The sequence below is a fragment of the Scyliorhinus torazame genome, chromosome 2 (assembly GCF_047496885.1).
Source record: "Scyliorhinus torazame isolate Kashiwa2021f chromosome 2, sScyTor2.1, whole genome shotgun sequence".
NCBI lineage: Eukaryota > Metazoa > Chordata > Chondrichthyes > Carcharhiniformes > Scyliorhinidae > Scyliorhinus > Scyliorhinus torazame.
In genome coordinates this window covers 338754999-338771450 of record NC_092708.1, presented here as the reverse complement: position 1 = coordinate 338771450, position 16452 = coordinate 338754999, and the positions used below count along the sequence as shown (strand labels likewise).

Here is a 16452-nt window from a genome sequence, read left to right as displayed (position 1 = left end):
TCTGCCTTTAACAAACCCAGACTGGTCTTCCTCTATCACCCCTGGGAAGCAATCCTCAATTCTTGTGGCCAGAATCTTAGCGAGCAATTTGGCATCCATGTTTAAAAGCGAAATCGGCCTGTATGACCCGCAGTGTTCCGGGTCCGTCCCGAATGAGTGAGATCAAGGCCTGTGACATTGTTGGGGGGGGGGGTTCCTTTCTCTCTAGCCTCATTGAAGGTCCTCATCAGGAGTGGGCTCAATATTTCCGAAAATTTCTTATAGAATTCTACCTCGTAACCGTCCGGCCCCTGGGCTTTACCCGATTGCATGCCCTCTATATCCTTGACAATCTCCTCCAATTCAACTGGGACCCCCAGCCCCTCCACCAGGTCCCCTTCCACCTTTGGAAACCTCAACTGGTCCAAAAATTGCCTCATCCCTTCTGCTCCCGTCGGGGGCTCCGACTCGTATAGTTTACTATAGAACTCCTTAAAGACTCCGTTCACCCCCCCCCCCCCCCCCCCCCACCGCCGCCCCCCCCCCCCCCCGGATCCAAGACCATGTTACCCTCCTTATTCTTTACTCCCCCGATTTCCCTGGCCGCCTCCCTCTATCGCAGTTGGTGTGCCAGAATTCTGCTCGCTTTCTCCCCGTACTCATAGACTGCCCCCCTTGCTTTCCTCAGCTGTGCTACCGCTTTCCCTGTGGTCAGCAGTTCAAACTCCGCCTGCAGACTCCGCTGCTCCCTCAGTAGCCCCGCCTCGGGCCTCCGCGTATCTCCTGTCCACTCGGAGTATCTCCTCCACCAGTCTCTCCCTCTCCTCTCTTTCTCTCTTTTCCCTATGGGATCGAATTGAGATGAGCTCCCCTCTGCCTTCAGAGCCTCCCAGACCGTTGCCGCTGCTACCTCACCCGTATTGTTTGTTTCCAGGTATTCCTGGATGTTCCTGCTAATCCGCCTGCAAACCTCTTCATCCGCCAGCAGCCCCACATCCAGTCTCCAGAGTGGGCGCTGCCCTCTCTCCTCACTAAGCCGCAGGTCCACCCAGTGCGGGACATGGTCCGAGACTGTGATTGCTGAGAATTCTGTCCCCGCTATGTCTGCCTTTAACCCCTTTAAATGCGCGAACACACATGCTCTTTTGACCGGCCCATTCAAACCCCTCACATTCCACGTGATCAGCCTGGACGGGGGGCTAAACCCCCCCCCCCCCCCCGACTAGCCATCACCCTTTTTTGGCCAACCTCGAGCCCGCGCCCTTCGCTTCCTCGAGCGCCCCCACAGGGAGCCCCGACCCTCAATTGGTATCCCGAAATTGATGCCTCCTCTGTCAGCAAAGCAGCATCCTCCACCTCCCCTCCTCCCCACAACAGCCCCACGATCTAAAACCCCCCGCCAAGCACCAGCTGAGCACTTGCTCACCCCCCACTACGCTCCCGAGAATCAGCTGACCCATGCTGACCCCGGCAGCTCCCGCCCCTGGCGCCGATCAGACTGTCGCCTCATTGTCCGGACCCCTCTCCCCATGTGAATAAACCAATTAAACTACCTCTCCAGCCCCAGTGAGTAAATAGTAATACCAAACAAAAAATAAACAGAAGACACTATCATTGCCCCGTGAGGAGACACTTGTTGAACCAAGGCTCCAACTTCCTGAAAAACCGGACTAAGTACAGGGCCCCTCCCCCCTCCGTATCTCAACTTTGCCGAAAACACTGCACCCTCCAGCCATCACCACAGCCCTTACACGCACCCAACATTGTATACAATCTTATATTAGAAAGGGTACCGTGTTACCCAGCCCCACCACCGCATTCCACCAAAGCTTAACTGTCCTTTAATTCGAGTCCAGCTTTTCTTGTTTGACGAATGACCACGCCTCGTCTGGCGTCTCAAAATAGTGACGCCGTTCCTTGTACATGACCCATAGCCTCGCTGGGTGTAGCATCCCAAATTTCTCCCCCTTACTGAAGAGGGTAGCCTTCACCCGGTTGAATCTAGCACGCCTCTTGGCCAGCTCCGCACCCAGGTCCTGGTAGATGCGTATCACGCTGTTCTCCCACCTGCTGTTCCATTCTTTTTTTGCCCACCGCAAGACAAGTTCCTTGTCCGAGAAGCGATGAAATCTCACCACCATGGCCCTCGGCGGTTCATTCGCCTTGGGCTTCCTTGCGAGGGCTCTGTGCGCCCCGTCCAGCTCCAGGGGTCGAGGGAATACCCCCATCCCTATCAGTGCCTCCAGCGTCTTGGACACAAATGCTCCCGCATCCGACCCCTCCACACCTTCGGGGAGGCCCACAATTCTCAAGTTTTGTCTCCTGGACCTGTTTTCTAGGTCCTCCAGCCTCTCCTGCCACTTCTTGTGGAGGTCGTCCTGCACCTTCACCTTAAGGGCCAATTACGACCAACCCGTCCTGTAGCCACCTGGGTTGGCCACTTCCCGACTTAAAATGGAGAACCGCAAAGGCTGAAGGGAAATTCAGCCAACACAGGCAAAGACTAGCAAATACAGAAATCATGTATATTGGAACCTGCAAAACAACCAGACAGTACTGAAACCAGCAGCCACCTGCACAGTGATGCAGCAGCCATCTGCATAGTAATGTGCGATTCCCAGGCACAATGACAACAGTTAAGGTAAACAAAGCCAAGCCAGACCCCTCGGCGCCAGCAGGAGCCAAGACAAAGGAAGGCCAATGGACACGTAGGACCGTCTAGCAATCAGGGAACTGCTCCAGCATTGGAGAAATCGATCCAAGTGATCAGAAAGTAGTCCAATCACTTGGAACCAGGTACGGGGTCCGCCCCAAAGGGCGGAAAGCCCCTGGGGACTAAAAGTAAAGCCCCCAAGTTCAAATCGTCCTTCTTGGCAGGGTCACTCAGCAGCGAATCAACCCTTGAGAGTGAACTGCCCAAGCTGCCGCATCAAGCAAGTAAGTCTCAAGTTAATGCTCGCTACGAGATAGGCGCTCCTAGCTACCAGTCCATACCAGCTTTTGAATCCTGCAGTTTCAGAACCCGAACGAAAGGCCATTTGTTCCCCTGACCTGGTGGGCCAATTCCGAAGCTAAGTATAGACCTGTTAGTATAGAGATAGTTTATTAAGTAGAATTTATGCATGAGTAGCGATTGACTGTGTATAATAAATGTGCTTTGATTTGAATCTTACTAATTGGTGTGTTGAGTTATTCATCAGTAATTGAACTTGAACCTCGTGGCGGTATCATAAAGATACCTGGCGACTCGAGAGCAAAGGTTATAAAACAGAGCAAATTGAACCAACCAAAAGTTAGCAAAAGTCCTCATGGTCGGATAGCTTTTTCGCCATCTCCTTAATTGCTTTCCCTTGTGTCGCCTGAGTTGCGATCATTTGGTCTATTGATGCCTTCATCGGGGCCAGCATGTCCTTTTTAAGATCAGCAAAGCAGCCCATAAGGAACTCCTGTTGCTCCTGTGACCACTGCGCCCATGCACCATGGTCTATACCGGCCGCCATGCCGTGCCTCAGCGCGCACTCCGCACCCTTCTGTCTGTTGGGACTTAAACGCTTCACCCGGCCACTACTGGTCCAGCTATCCATACAACAGAGAGAGAATCCTTTTGGCAGTGTTCGCTTCACCAATCTGCCCCAAAAAGTCCATGAAAACTCCTGAAAAAAGGTCCGAGAGTCCGTTCCAGACGGAAGCTGCCGAATGCGCAACCTACTCCTCCATGGCCGCCACCGGAAACCTACCCATCGCACTCTCAAACATTCCCACCATCAACGGTGCCAGCTTGTCCCGAAATTTCCTGTAAATTTCAACATGGGAACCCATTGGGCCTCGCCGCCTTCCCTGCCTGCATCCTCCCAATTGCCTCCTTCACCTCCTGCTCCCCCACTGGCTCCTCCAACCCTGCCCTATCCTCCTCTCCCAGCCTTGGATACTCCAACCCGTCCAGGAACTCCCCCCCCGCTCATCCTCCAGTGGCTCCGACCTATACAGGTCTCTATAAAACTCCTCAAATACTTTATTAATCTGCTCCGTCCCATCCCCTACCCAAACTATCTCCCTTGCCGCTGTCTCCCTCCGGAGCTGGCCGGCCAGCATACGGCCTGCCTTCTCCCCGTACTCGGAGACCACCCACTCGCCCTCCTCACTGGCGCGCTAATTTCCCTGTGAACAACTGGTCAAACCGTGCCTGTAACTCCTTCCCCTTGGCCGGGAGACCCGGGTCTGGGTCCCCCACATACAGCCCATCCACCTCCAAAATCTCCTCTATCCATCTTTGGCATTCCTCCTTCTCCTCCTTATCCACCTTAGCCTTGAACAAGACCACTTCCCCCCTCAGTATCGCCTTCAGAGCCTCCCAGACTACCGACTGCAAGACCTCCCCTGTGCAATGAAACCCCACATATTCCTCAATCACCTTCCCAATCTTATCATAAAAGCCCCGTCCGCCAACAACCCCACGTCCATTCTCCACCCCAGCCTCTGGTCTATCCCTTTCTCCAAATCCATATCCACCCAATGTGGAGCATGATCCAAAATCGTGATTGCTGAGTCCTTTGACTTCCTAACCCCAACCAATAGCACCTTCCGCACCAAGAAAAAGTCGATCCTCGAATACACCTTGTGTACCAAAGAGAAAAATGAATACTCCCGTTCCCTCAGGTGTAAGAACCTCCACAAGTCCACTCCTCATGAGCCCAACCAACGCCTTCGCTCCTCGTGACTGGGCCAGTCAATGCGGCTGAGACATGTCCTCCCTCGGTTCCTGCACCATATTCCAATCCTCCACTCACTATCAGCTTGTAGGTATCCAGGTCTGGGATGGCACCCAGCACCCTCTTCACAAATCCCTCATCATTCCAGTGGGGGCCATATACACGTGCCAGTGCCACCAACCTGCCCTGTATCGCCCCCGACATAATCACTTACCTGCCCCCCGATCCGCCACCACCTTCTCCAGCTGAACCCTCACCCGTTTGCCCACCAATACCTCTACTCCCCGAGCCCTGCCATCGAACCCAGAGTGAAGCACCTGACTCACCCAACCCTTTGCAAGCCTCACCTGATCCTTCACCCTCAGATGGGCACCTGCAGCAACACCTCTTCGGCCTTTAAGCTCTTCAAATGTGTAAAGGCCCTTGATCTCTTCACCAGTCCCCCTAACCCCCTCACTTTCCACGTCACTATTCAGACCGGGGGTCTCTCCCCTCCCATCCGCCCTCATCATAACCCTGGGCCCTGCCCCTCAGGCCTTACCCGCCCCATCCCTTTGTTACCGTCAAACCCCTCCCTCCCAGAATCCCCCCATCCACTTCCTCCTGCGAACACCTCACCTAGTATCGATCCCATCCTCCCATCTTTCACACTTCCCAGGCCATTCGAAACCTGTTCGAATAGGTTCCAACGACCGCTGCCCCTCCCCCACCACACTCCCGGTCACTAGCCAACCTTCGCTTTGTAATGCAGAGGCCTCTGCCCAGGCCCCCCCTCCTACCAATCCCCTCCCCCATAACCCAGTCCCAGAAACAACAAACAAAATCAGTGCAATACTGCACCCCAGAAAACCGCCAAAAAGCCCAATATGCTTGTCACCAACTGTAAACAAAGATAAACTCCCCTCCCCTGTTCAACCAACCCCAAAACCCAGGCGTTCCCCCCATCAAATTCAAAACAAAAAACTACAAAAAATGGAGATAAAGACAAAGCACAGTGCCCATCCCCTCAGTCCAAGTTCCAATCCCAGTCCCATCTCTTATTTCAGTCCCAATCCTTCGGCCTTCACTAATATCTCTGCCGCCTCCAACGTCTGAAAGTAGAAATCCCTCGAATTGTGCATCACCCTCAAATTCGGCGGGTAGACCACACCAAACCTCACACCATTGCTATGTCATGCTGCCGTCTCCCGTCCGAAGGCCGCCCACCTGCTCGCCAGTTCCACCATCAGATCTTGGTATATTTGAAAGCCAACGCCATACCACTTCACCTCCTGCCTTTGCTTTGTCCAATTCAAAGCCTTTCCCTTAACATGAAACTTATGGAAGCAAATTATAACTGTCCTTAGTGGTCCATTTGCTTTTCGCTTTGGCCTGATGTGCTCTGTCCAACTCACTTCGGGAGGGTTCTTTCCCCCTCCCCCAGCAGCTCTGCCAGCATCTTTGTGAAGTACTCGGTCACCCTCGGGCCCTCCATCTCCTCAGGCAGGCCCATGATCCGTAGGTTTTGCTGCCCCAACCTGTTCTCCAGGTCCTCCACCTTGGCTCTGAGCCCTTTGTTGGCCTCCACCACCTTGCGAAGCTCCTCACCCATTGGGGTGAACCGATCGTTGTGCTGCGACAAAGCTTCCTCCAACCCCATCAACTTCTCTCCCTGCTCCCGTACCTCAGCCGATGTCTTCGACACCGCTGCCTTCACCGGGGCCATCGCCGCCTCCACCCACCACTTCATCGCAACCATCATCTCCTTTCGCATCACCTCCATGTGCTTAGTGAACTGCCTCTCAAACTCTCCAGCCATCACCTCGGTTAAATTCTTTACTGTGAAGGGCGCGGCACCACCCAGTGATCCAACCTCAGCCATCTTTCTTCCTGCTGGACTCACCCGCTCACTCGACGGCAGACTTTCGCTCATCCCCTTCTTTCCAGTGCCCTTCTTCTGGGCCTTCAACATCCCCCACCTTACTTATACCCTCGTGCACCAACTCATTCAAAAACTGTCCCTGAAACCGGGCATTAAAGTCCAAAAACCAGAGCCTCAAGTAGGAGCCACCCAAAGTGTGACCTCCACCTACATGCCAACACTGGAAGTCACTCCACCCTTGTTAATGTTAACGTTAACGCTAACCTTACTTCCAAATTGTAAACGCTTTCAATCCCTAGTATTGACTAACATCTTTAGTGTATTTCAATTATAAATCTTTGCAAGCTCGAGCACAACTGATTAGTGTACACAGGCAGACAGACTGCTGTCAGCAGTAAGTCAATAACCAGGTGGCATAGATTTAACATCAGGGGCAGGAGATTTAGAGGGGGTTTGAGGAAAAACCTTTTCTTTGGGGATTTGGAACTCACTGCCCTAAAGGGTGATAGAGGCAGGAACCCTCACAACATTTAAGAGGCATTTAGATGAGTACTTGAAATGCCATAGCATACACGACATCTTTGCCTTCTAATCCTTTGGGATTAGAATACATAGGTGCTTGATGGCTGGTGCAGACACGATGGGCTGAAGGGCCTCTTTCTGTTCTATAAAACTCAATGACTCTAAAATAAAATACCTGACACAGGTATTATTTTTAACGATTACCTCTTGCTGTCTGCGAAGCTGTGCCAACAGACCATTTTGCACGTTTTTCACCGTTTAAACGTGTGGTTTTTCCCCATGTCCTCTTGATATTATCGAGGGACCACTGTCCTTTGGGGATATCATATTTTGATTCAATTTTTCTTGAAACTTCACACAGTCCAAATTGTCTACGAATCAAAGATCCAAGTTCACCCAATATATCGTCAATAGAGACATCCGGTACAGCGCGACCTTCCCTGGAAGTTGTGGGAAGTAGTTCTCTACCATTTGAAGGTTTTGAATCTATTTTAGGATTCATTTCCACCATAAACTCAACCTTACACCCAATTTTTGGTCGTCAACTATGTGTAATCTGTGTACACAACCGCGACTATTCTTTCAGTCCCGTTTATTTTAGTTTCAACAAAAGGCACCCGATTGAATTAACACAGTCCATCAAAAGGTCCTTTCCAGGGGTCAAAGCACTGCTTGATGCGGCTTTAAGACTTTTAATAGGTGAAAAAGATGTTTCTTACCCCAGTCTAGCCGTTTTTCTTTGGGTCTCCCGTCCTCCTGGGCTTTCGTTAGCGGTACGATCGTTCGTCTTCCGAGTCCTCCGAATTTCCCCGATCGTCTCCGACTTGTTCCGAAGGTTTCCGAACCTCGCCGATTTCGTCCGATTTCGTCTTAGCGCTCCTCCCCTTTTGCCGAACTACACCAGTTGTAAGAGATCTACCATGCGGAATTAGTGAGGAACTTGCGACACTAAAACTCAGTAGAAATTTGAGTTAAAACTTTTCGGATGCAAACCAGAATCGTTTATTGTCTCTATTTGATTACAATTGAGAGTCACTTAAATCTTATTCTCTAATAAATCTGGCTAGCAAAAAGGACTTAAAGAGAAGAAACTTGTACACAATTTAACTTCTAATATAATACAGAAATGGTTTCTTGCTTATGGCACAACAGCTTGCATTTACTTCAAGAGTTAGAGTGGAAAAGTGAAAAATAGAGATAGCGAATAGTCTAGATCAAAATATACAATGATCCGGATAAAGATGGCCGTTCGGACCTTCACGGTTATAGGAAATCATATCAATCTTTAGCCATCTATCTACACCTCTAAGTCATCCTAATTGGTTTGGGTTAGAATCAAATGAGTTTGATTTGACGGTTAGCTGTCAATCTTTAATGTGCAACATTAGCTTTAAATGTTTCATGTCTGAATACTTGTGCATGTTATGGAATGCAATTCTGTGCTGTTATCACGACCAGTTTAAACTGGACTTCTGCTGACTTAGCTGTTAGCCACATTGTACACATTAGCGCCTTAATGTTGCTATGGTGCCTGCCCTGTCCTTGGATTTATATCTGATACGGCTTGTGTTTTAATGTCACACTGTCTTGCAAATGTATTTGCTAGAACAATGGAGCTCAGTTACAGTGAATTATGCTGTGTCATGCTGTTTTGTGTCTCGATTGAAGCTATATGTTTTGAGATGACCTGAGGTTATGAGTGAATTTAAAATGGGTATTTAAAACTGGGGCTTAATATTTTACGCTAAATAGCCATCTTTTACCTATCAGGTGTATTAGAAAATAGTTGGTTTCTACACAGGTCTCTAGAAAAGATAATTTTGCCCTTGATATTTTTTCTATATCCTGACTCCAGTGAAGGCTCCCTTGGCTTTTGCTGTTAGTTCTGGGTCACAACCTCCAGGCAATTTTGGATCAATGTTCCCTCTTCCGTTCTGCTCCTTTTTCACAGTGACCTCCTGGACTCAACATTGTGCTCTAACCATTTATTTTGTGATTGCTCTGCACATTCATGAGCTGTTCTCAGATTATGAGCTCTCAGTGCACGCAGCCTTCATTCCTTTTCCGATACAACTGGCTGAATCAACACAGCTTGATCTCCTCCTTCAACGAGGAAGAAAAATGTCTTGTTTCTCGTAATTCTGCAAAGACGCTGTTTAGCCACATTTTTTATCTGTCCAATCAACAGCTATCATCTTTTAAATAAAAACAGAACCAAAATATGCACAAGAGGGTCTTTCAACACTTGTAAGTTAAACATTTCTCTGTTCTTTTCACGAGGCAAATACACCTGCCCTTTCTGCATTTGCAGAGCGTTAAAATCAAGATTTCAGCTCTAATGTCTTCTTTCCCAAAACCACAAAAACGTGCAGCTTCTTGCAAGTTGTTCATACCTAGCGTCCTTGGTACATGCTTCAGGTTTACCTCTGAAGCTGATTGAAATCTGTCACAGGTCCTTTCTAGATGCCTATCAAGGGTCTTGAGCTCAATTCTCAATCAAGCCCAGACTGTCCATTAGAACAAATTTCACATAATTCACCACTGTTCACCACGATTGTCCCTCAAAGAAGCTGTGATGCACGCTGTTGTGAGAAATGGTACAATTTGGCACTGATGTAGTAGAGGACAGGCTTCCGGAATTCCAGTCGACGCGCACCTGTAGGGGTTTTCCAGGAGGTTTTTTTAATGGATGTAACCCATTACACAGGTAACAAAGTTCAATATTGACACAGGGTTCACAAGGTGAGAAATACTTAAATTCCCAGCAATAATTGTTTTGTTCTAGATTGAGAACAACAAATAATCCCACACAGAAAGGAAACATATGGAACAATTAAGAGTGAGACATTAATTCTGGAGTGCTAAAATGACATACCCTATTTTGTTTAACCGCAGGCGAGGATATCACTTTCAAAGACCCCAATCAGTATAAATGGTATGATCCCAAATATTGGCACACAGCTTTATCAATGAGTGACCTGGAAAATGAGAAATACCTGTTCACTTTGGATGAGGAAGGCGTCCCTTGCCAATATGACGATGTAATTTTCAGACCTGGCACATCTTTTCGTGTGGACCTGGATAGTGATATACAAATTATCAATGTTAAAACCATTTCTATAATGAATAGGGTGAGTCCTCCATTTCTTCAAATGCTACCTGAGTTTCGATCCTGTATATCTGTGATTTTCAAACTGGGGGTCGCGACCCGCAGATGGGTCGCTGAATAGTTTAACATGGGTCGCCAAAAGGTCACCAAAATGATGTCAAATACCGTCTGACCATGTTTACCGTTTTCTCTCTGGATAAATTCTCACTGCGTTACTGTGTATGACCGCGGGTGGCTGATTAAGACGCCGGTGCCGTGGACTTCCTTGTCTCTCTGGACCAATATGTAGTTGGGCACTTTGCAGTGATAGACCTGTAAAATTCTCTTTGGTGGCATTTCCTGCTACTGTGCTCAACGTGAGAATCTGTATTATTTCTTGAGTTCAGTTTGGTATTATTTCTTGATTTCAGTGTGTCGCTGACCAACCCCGTGTGTATTTTATCATTCTGTCAGTTAAGCTGGACATACAGCCTCCTCCACCCCTACAAGGCCCTATGTTCACTCCTTCCATTTCCGAATTGTCTCTCCACACCGGGGCTCTTGTCCTTAAAGGACGCATATTTTTTTGATCACGTTTTGAGTGTACTTTCCCATCCGAGGCCGTGTTAGGTTTTGAACGCCAGGCCATGACGTTGTTAAAACTGTACAATGCTGAGTCTATTAATCTTTCCAGCGCTTGAATGCAATTTTCCAAATGAGAGCAATGGGTGTGAAGAAATAAAATAGTCAAATAATTCTGCGTTACACCCTTTAGCAATGTGTCAGGGTAGAGCTCTCGTTTAAGATGAAACAGCTGCTCAATTTACAAATTTACATTCAATGATACAGAAGTGCCAACAATGCGTGTGACTTTTTAACAGTAATATGGAAAACATTTTGAGAATGTGGTGTGGGTCGCGATAGTCGGCTATTCAACAAACGTGGGTCGCTCAAAAAAAAGTTTGAAAATCACTGCTGTATATTAATACACAGCACCCATAATTCTCAATTTAAAATATATGGGGGGAAAAATGGATGAGCAGCCATGATCGTATTGAATGGCGGAGCAGCTCAATGGGCTAAAATTAAAGCAAATTACTGCGGAAGCTGGAATCTGAAACAAAAACAGAAAATGCTGGACCATCTCAGCAGGTCTGACAGCATCTGTTGAGAGAGAGAAGGGAGCTAACTGAATGACTCTTTGTCAAAGAGAAATCTGGCTGTGAATGTGGTAACTTTGGCGTAAGCATCAATCTCATATCAACTTACTGTGCTGATCTTAGAGTCATTCTGACTCTTTGTCAAAGCTTTCTCAACGCTTTGATAAAGAGTCATTCAGACTCGAAACATTAGCCCCCTTCTCTGTCCACAGATGCTGCCAGGCCTGCTGAGATTGTCCAGTATTGCCTGTTTTTGTTTAGGCTCAATGGGCTGTTCCTATGTTCCTCTCAATCTCGTGATTCGCAGAAAGGCCGATTGAGGGGAAAAAAATGGCAAATTTGGTCTGCCCATTTTTCACGGGTCCGACGGATATACCTGACCCTTAAAATGTGGCTAGACCCAAATTGGGCCCAATAGGCCTGTTTTCGAATGTCTCTGGGAAAAGGAGCTGCCCTGGGCTGAGCAGGGTCAGGGTTTTTTAGATATATACATGCCCAAGTCAATGGCTGCCACTGGAAAGGTAAATTATATATGTATCCGTTCCACAGCACTCATTCCTGCCATAATTGGCCAATCACTTGCTGCATCTTCAGCCCTCATGGGACTTAGTGGCACTTGCAAACTGGTCGACATGAATTTCTAGACCTTCAGCACGTTGGCAAATTGATTTGATGCAAAATAACGACACTTATTTGCTTATTTAAATAACATGAGGCTGAATATTTTGTTTCATATAATAGAAATTTGCCAGCAATGACGAGTTTGCTGAGCATCAGTGGTCAAATACTGGAAAACTACAGTTTCAAGGAAATGGATCAATTGCTGTGACTAACACCAAGTGTGAAGATAAATCTGGCTGTGAGTGTGGTAACTTTGATGTAAGCATCAAGCTCAAATCAAATTTCAGTGCTAATCTTAGATTTGTCGAGCATACATTTTCTAGACTTCTATTAAGTTATTTAGACAGTGCCAAAACATAAGCTTTCAAAAGGTTCCAAAATAGACACTTCCGTGGATAATAAATTAAACAATTTTTGACTTTCAGATATTTGTTGGCAATAGGATAAGAAAAATCTTTATGCTTTTGGCTTAACAACATTTTAACCTTCACTCAAATATTTCTGACGGGATTCACACTCTGACTGCAAACATTTACACCCATAAGTGCGATGTTACTGTCTATGAACCAGAGTGTGACATTGTGTATGCCTGGGCCAGCTGTCAGCTTGGCTTCCTTTCACACCATTCTGGCCCCTGAGTCAGGATCCATTCTACACGAGCTATTAGTCTAGCCAGACAGTCTTGTGCAGCGCCGAGCGAGTGCTGCACTGTCCAACAAACTTTCATATGAAACCCTAAACTGTGTGCTTGCTGTGGTGACTGTAAAGGGTCACGAGGGCCAATTCAAAGAAGAATGGGAAGTTCTTCTAATATCCAGACCATCATCTAAAATAGATGTTCTGATCGTTAATTCATGAGGATTTGCTGTGAGTAGTGGCTATACTGCATCTATCTGAACAACATAGGAGGCACGGTAACACAATGGTTAGCACTGTTGCCTCACAGCGCCAGGTTCCCAGGTTCGATGTCCGGCTTGGGTCACTGTCTGTACGGAGTCTACACGTTCTCTCTGTGTCTGCATGGGATTCCTCTGGGTGCTCCGGTTTCCTCGCACAAGTCCCAAAAGGTGTGCTGTTAGGTAATTTGGACATTCTGAATTCTCCCTCTTGTGTACCCGAACAGGCGCCGGAATGTGGCAACTAGGGACTTTTCCCAGTAACTTCATTGCAGTGTTAATGTAAGCCTAGTTGTGACAATAAAGATTATTACTATTATTATTAAGGATTCTAGTTGGTTATAAAGTGCTTTGGAATATTCTGAGGATATGGTTTTGAAATGCAAATCTTCTCTTTCTTCTGAATGCAATATTGCCTTTTATTAGCTTCCTGCAATTCACACCAAACATTTTATGCTCTTGCAGTCTTCTGATAGTCACACAAGTCAACACTCAATTGGACCATGTGACTTGGGCCATAAACTAACACTGAAATTTATTGCAAGCAAAGGTTAAGCAGAAGCATATTGTTCATTCAGCACTTTTCACTTGGTTATAAGCTTTCTCACATATCTCCTTGAAGGCAAAAATGACGATAAGGTGCGATTTTTGTTAATTCTCGTGCTAAAAATAAACCTAAACCACAGATTTCATTGCGGTCATTGTGAAGTCTCTACGTGCCACCCAGGCTCCAGTATGCTCATGTCTCCAGTGACCCAAAGGGACAAGATTTCAATCAACCCGATTCAATAGAAAGATAGCTGGGGGGTGGGGGTGTTAGTTAACTGGAAGCTTTTCTCATGATAATATGCTACTTACGTTGCGCATAAAATGTGTTACATTAAGGCCCACTGGTGTCATGGCAACAGTATTTGGCTGTGTTGACTTTGGGCCCTGGCTTGCGTCGCAATGTAAATTCTAGCCACACCTACAGAGTGTGAATCCCGTCTCTCCTAGAGACTTGCAAATGCTCAAATGTAAATTTAAAATGTCAGTCGCTATTTCTTAGGTCGAGATTAACGAAGTACAAACAAGAAAGTTTAGGGTAATCTGAAAACGTAGAATAGAAAATGCGGCAAACACTCAATAGGCCAGCGAGCACCCGCTGAGAGAGCAGACAAGTTGACTTTTCAAAGTTTTCTCCAAGGGTCCACACCTAAAACACCAACTGCTTTCTCCCCAACAGCATCGGTGGAACATAGTCACCCTTGTCCCGACTGCTAGTAAGAAATTACAATTAGCGAGGAAGGATGTTAGATTTAGCTTCCTTAGCACACAGGAGGCGGAGTAATTTGTACGATGTAGAGCAATAAATAATTCCGTCTACACCTCTGATCAAATTTACCACGTTCTGCATTTCAAGTGGTGGAGAAAGATGCTGTCAAGCTGAAAAGAAGTATAGAGAGCACCTGGAGGGGCTGTGTGGAGAAAGAAATAGATGAGAAAAGTTGCTGTGGGAGAACGGAACATCCGTCAACAATAAAGTGGGAATAGCAGACAGACCCAGCCTATTAAATGACTGAACACACTGTGCTTCCATAACTCATGGTTTATTTGCAGAATCACAGAAGGATTTGTTCTAATTTGCAACAAGGATCAGAAAACCATTTCCCAGGGCTTCTTTGTACAAGCCCATTAAAGCCTCAAGGACACTGCAGTAAAGTATGTGGTGAGTGTTTGCTAATGTTATATTTAATTTATATTCAAATATGATCTACTTTGATTTCTTTTTTTTAGACCTCTGACCACCCAGTTGATTTACATTTAACAGTTTTATGTGAATTGTGTGTCCATTAATGTGAGGGGTGTTACTATTACGAGAATGGGGAATTTTCCATTTCCAGCACCCAGCTTTCCCCTGTCAGATATAGGGCAATTAAATTCTGAGTAAAGTTTCCTCTTGTCTGCCCAATGACTGTACCTCAACACGCACTAAAGGAAAGCTGCCAGTTGTGAATTAAAATGATGACTTTTTATTTGCCACCTGAGTAGGATTACCAGTTTCGTGCCAAATTAGGAGCAGTTGAGTGAGCAATTGAATAGGACCCAAAATTAGTCTAAACTCAATGTTAGTTTGTCACTAAAAATTATTGAGTAAACAGACAAAATCTTACAATCCGGGATTTTAATGTATACCAATGATAACGTGAGAACAATATGTGAACATGACAACAGATAAAAACTGTGGTCCATCCAGCTTGTGTATCGCAACTGTAAACAATTATGTTGATATCTTGTGTATTACAATACATATGCTCTCTGCCCCAGTCAAAACTGAGGTGAAAAACAGTTAATAACCCAAGCCAATATAGTGGGGAGAATATCAGGAAAAATCATCTTTGACCCATGTAGGCTGTCATGATAGGCAGACACACACAATTTTAAAAAATAATAATAATTTAGTGTAGCCAATTCATTTTTTTCCAATTAAGGGGCAATTTAGCATGGCCAATCCACCTTGCCTGCACATCTTTGGGTTATGGAGGCGAAACCCACGCAAACATGGGGAGAATGTGCAAACTCCACACGGACAGTGACCCAGAGCCAGGATCCTACCTGGGACCTCAGCGCCGTGAGGCAGCAATGCTAACCACTGTGCCACCGTGCTGCCCATGCAGACACACACATAATGATAAACAGACAAGCAGCTAATGGACACAGAGAACAGGACATGACCAATAAGCAGGCAGGACACGCAGGGGTGGGATCTGACTATAAAAGACACGAGGCACTCACACTCCGCCTCTTTCCACTGATGAACATCTAGAGAGTCAGTCAAGGGTGTTGTTACAATCTCACACCTCCACCACGTAGCTAAGAGCTAGTCTGGTTCAGTCAGACAGAGTAACCACACTTACGTTAGCAGAGAGTCAAACTCACAGAGAACTGTGCTAACTGTGCTATTAGTTCAATAAACCTGATTGAACTAACTTCAAGGTCTGGAGTATCTTTCTGATCTAAGCTGCATCCAGTTGCAGCCAGTGTTGGACCAGTGTACCTAACACGACATAGGCGATCAAAACCAATCTGTTTTCTCAAGGGATTAATTTTTTTCCTGTATAGCCATATCCAATTTGTACATTCAATTCAATGATTGGCATCTACACTGAAAAAAGGACTCATTTTCGAAAAGGGTCCAAGCATGTACTTTAGAATCGTATCTCTACAGTGCAGAAGGAGGCCATTCGAGCCATCGAGTCTGCACCAACCCTCTAAAAGAATACCCTACCTCACAGTCCTCTCCCCCACCCTATCCCTGGAACCTCATAATCTTTGGACACTATAGGACAATTTAGTATGGCCAATCCACCTAACCTGCACATCTTTTGATGTGGGAGGAAACCGGAGAACACAAGGGAGAAGGTGTAAACACCACACAGCCACCCATAGCCAGAACTGAATCCGGGTCCCTGGCGCTGTGAGGCAGCAGTGCTAACCACTGTGCCGCCCCTTGTTTCTAGTATCATGAGTCTAGTATTCGATGTGCAGGTCATCGAGTACATAACTGGACGTTTAAATCAACATGTCCAATAAGGATCAGGGGCGTGATTCTCCGACCCCCTGCCGGGCGATCTGG

At 46.7% G+C, this 16452-nt stretch overlaps 1 protein-coding gene across 2 annotated transcripts in view; it reads left to right on the top strand.

The window, feature by feature from the left end:
* The window catches only part of amn (amnion associated transmembrane protein), a 106693-nt gene that overhangs the window by 25881 nt on the left and 64360 nt on the right, over nt 1–16452 (top strand). For both annotated transcript variants that reach the window (XM_072490428.1, XM_072490427.1), the window contains exons 5-7: nt 9967–10202; nt 12061–12198; nt 14436–14544. In XM_072490428.1, coding sequence (XP_072346529.1) covers nt 9967–10202; nt 12061–12198; nt 14436–14544 — 483 coding nt within the window. The remainder of the gene's footprint in view (nt 1–9966; nt 10203–12060; nt 12199–14435; nt 14545–16452) is intronic.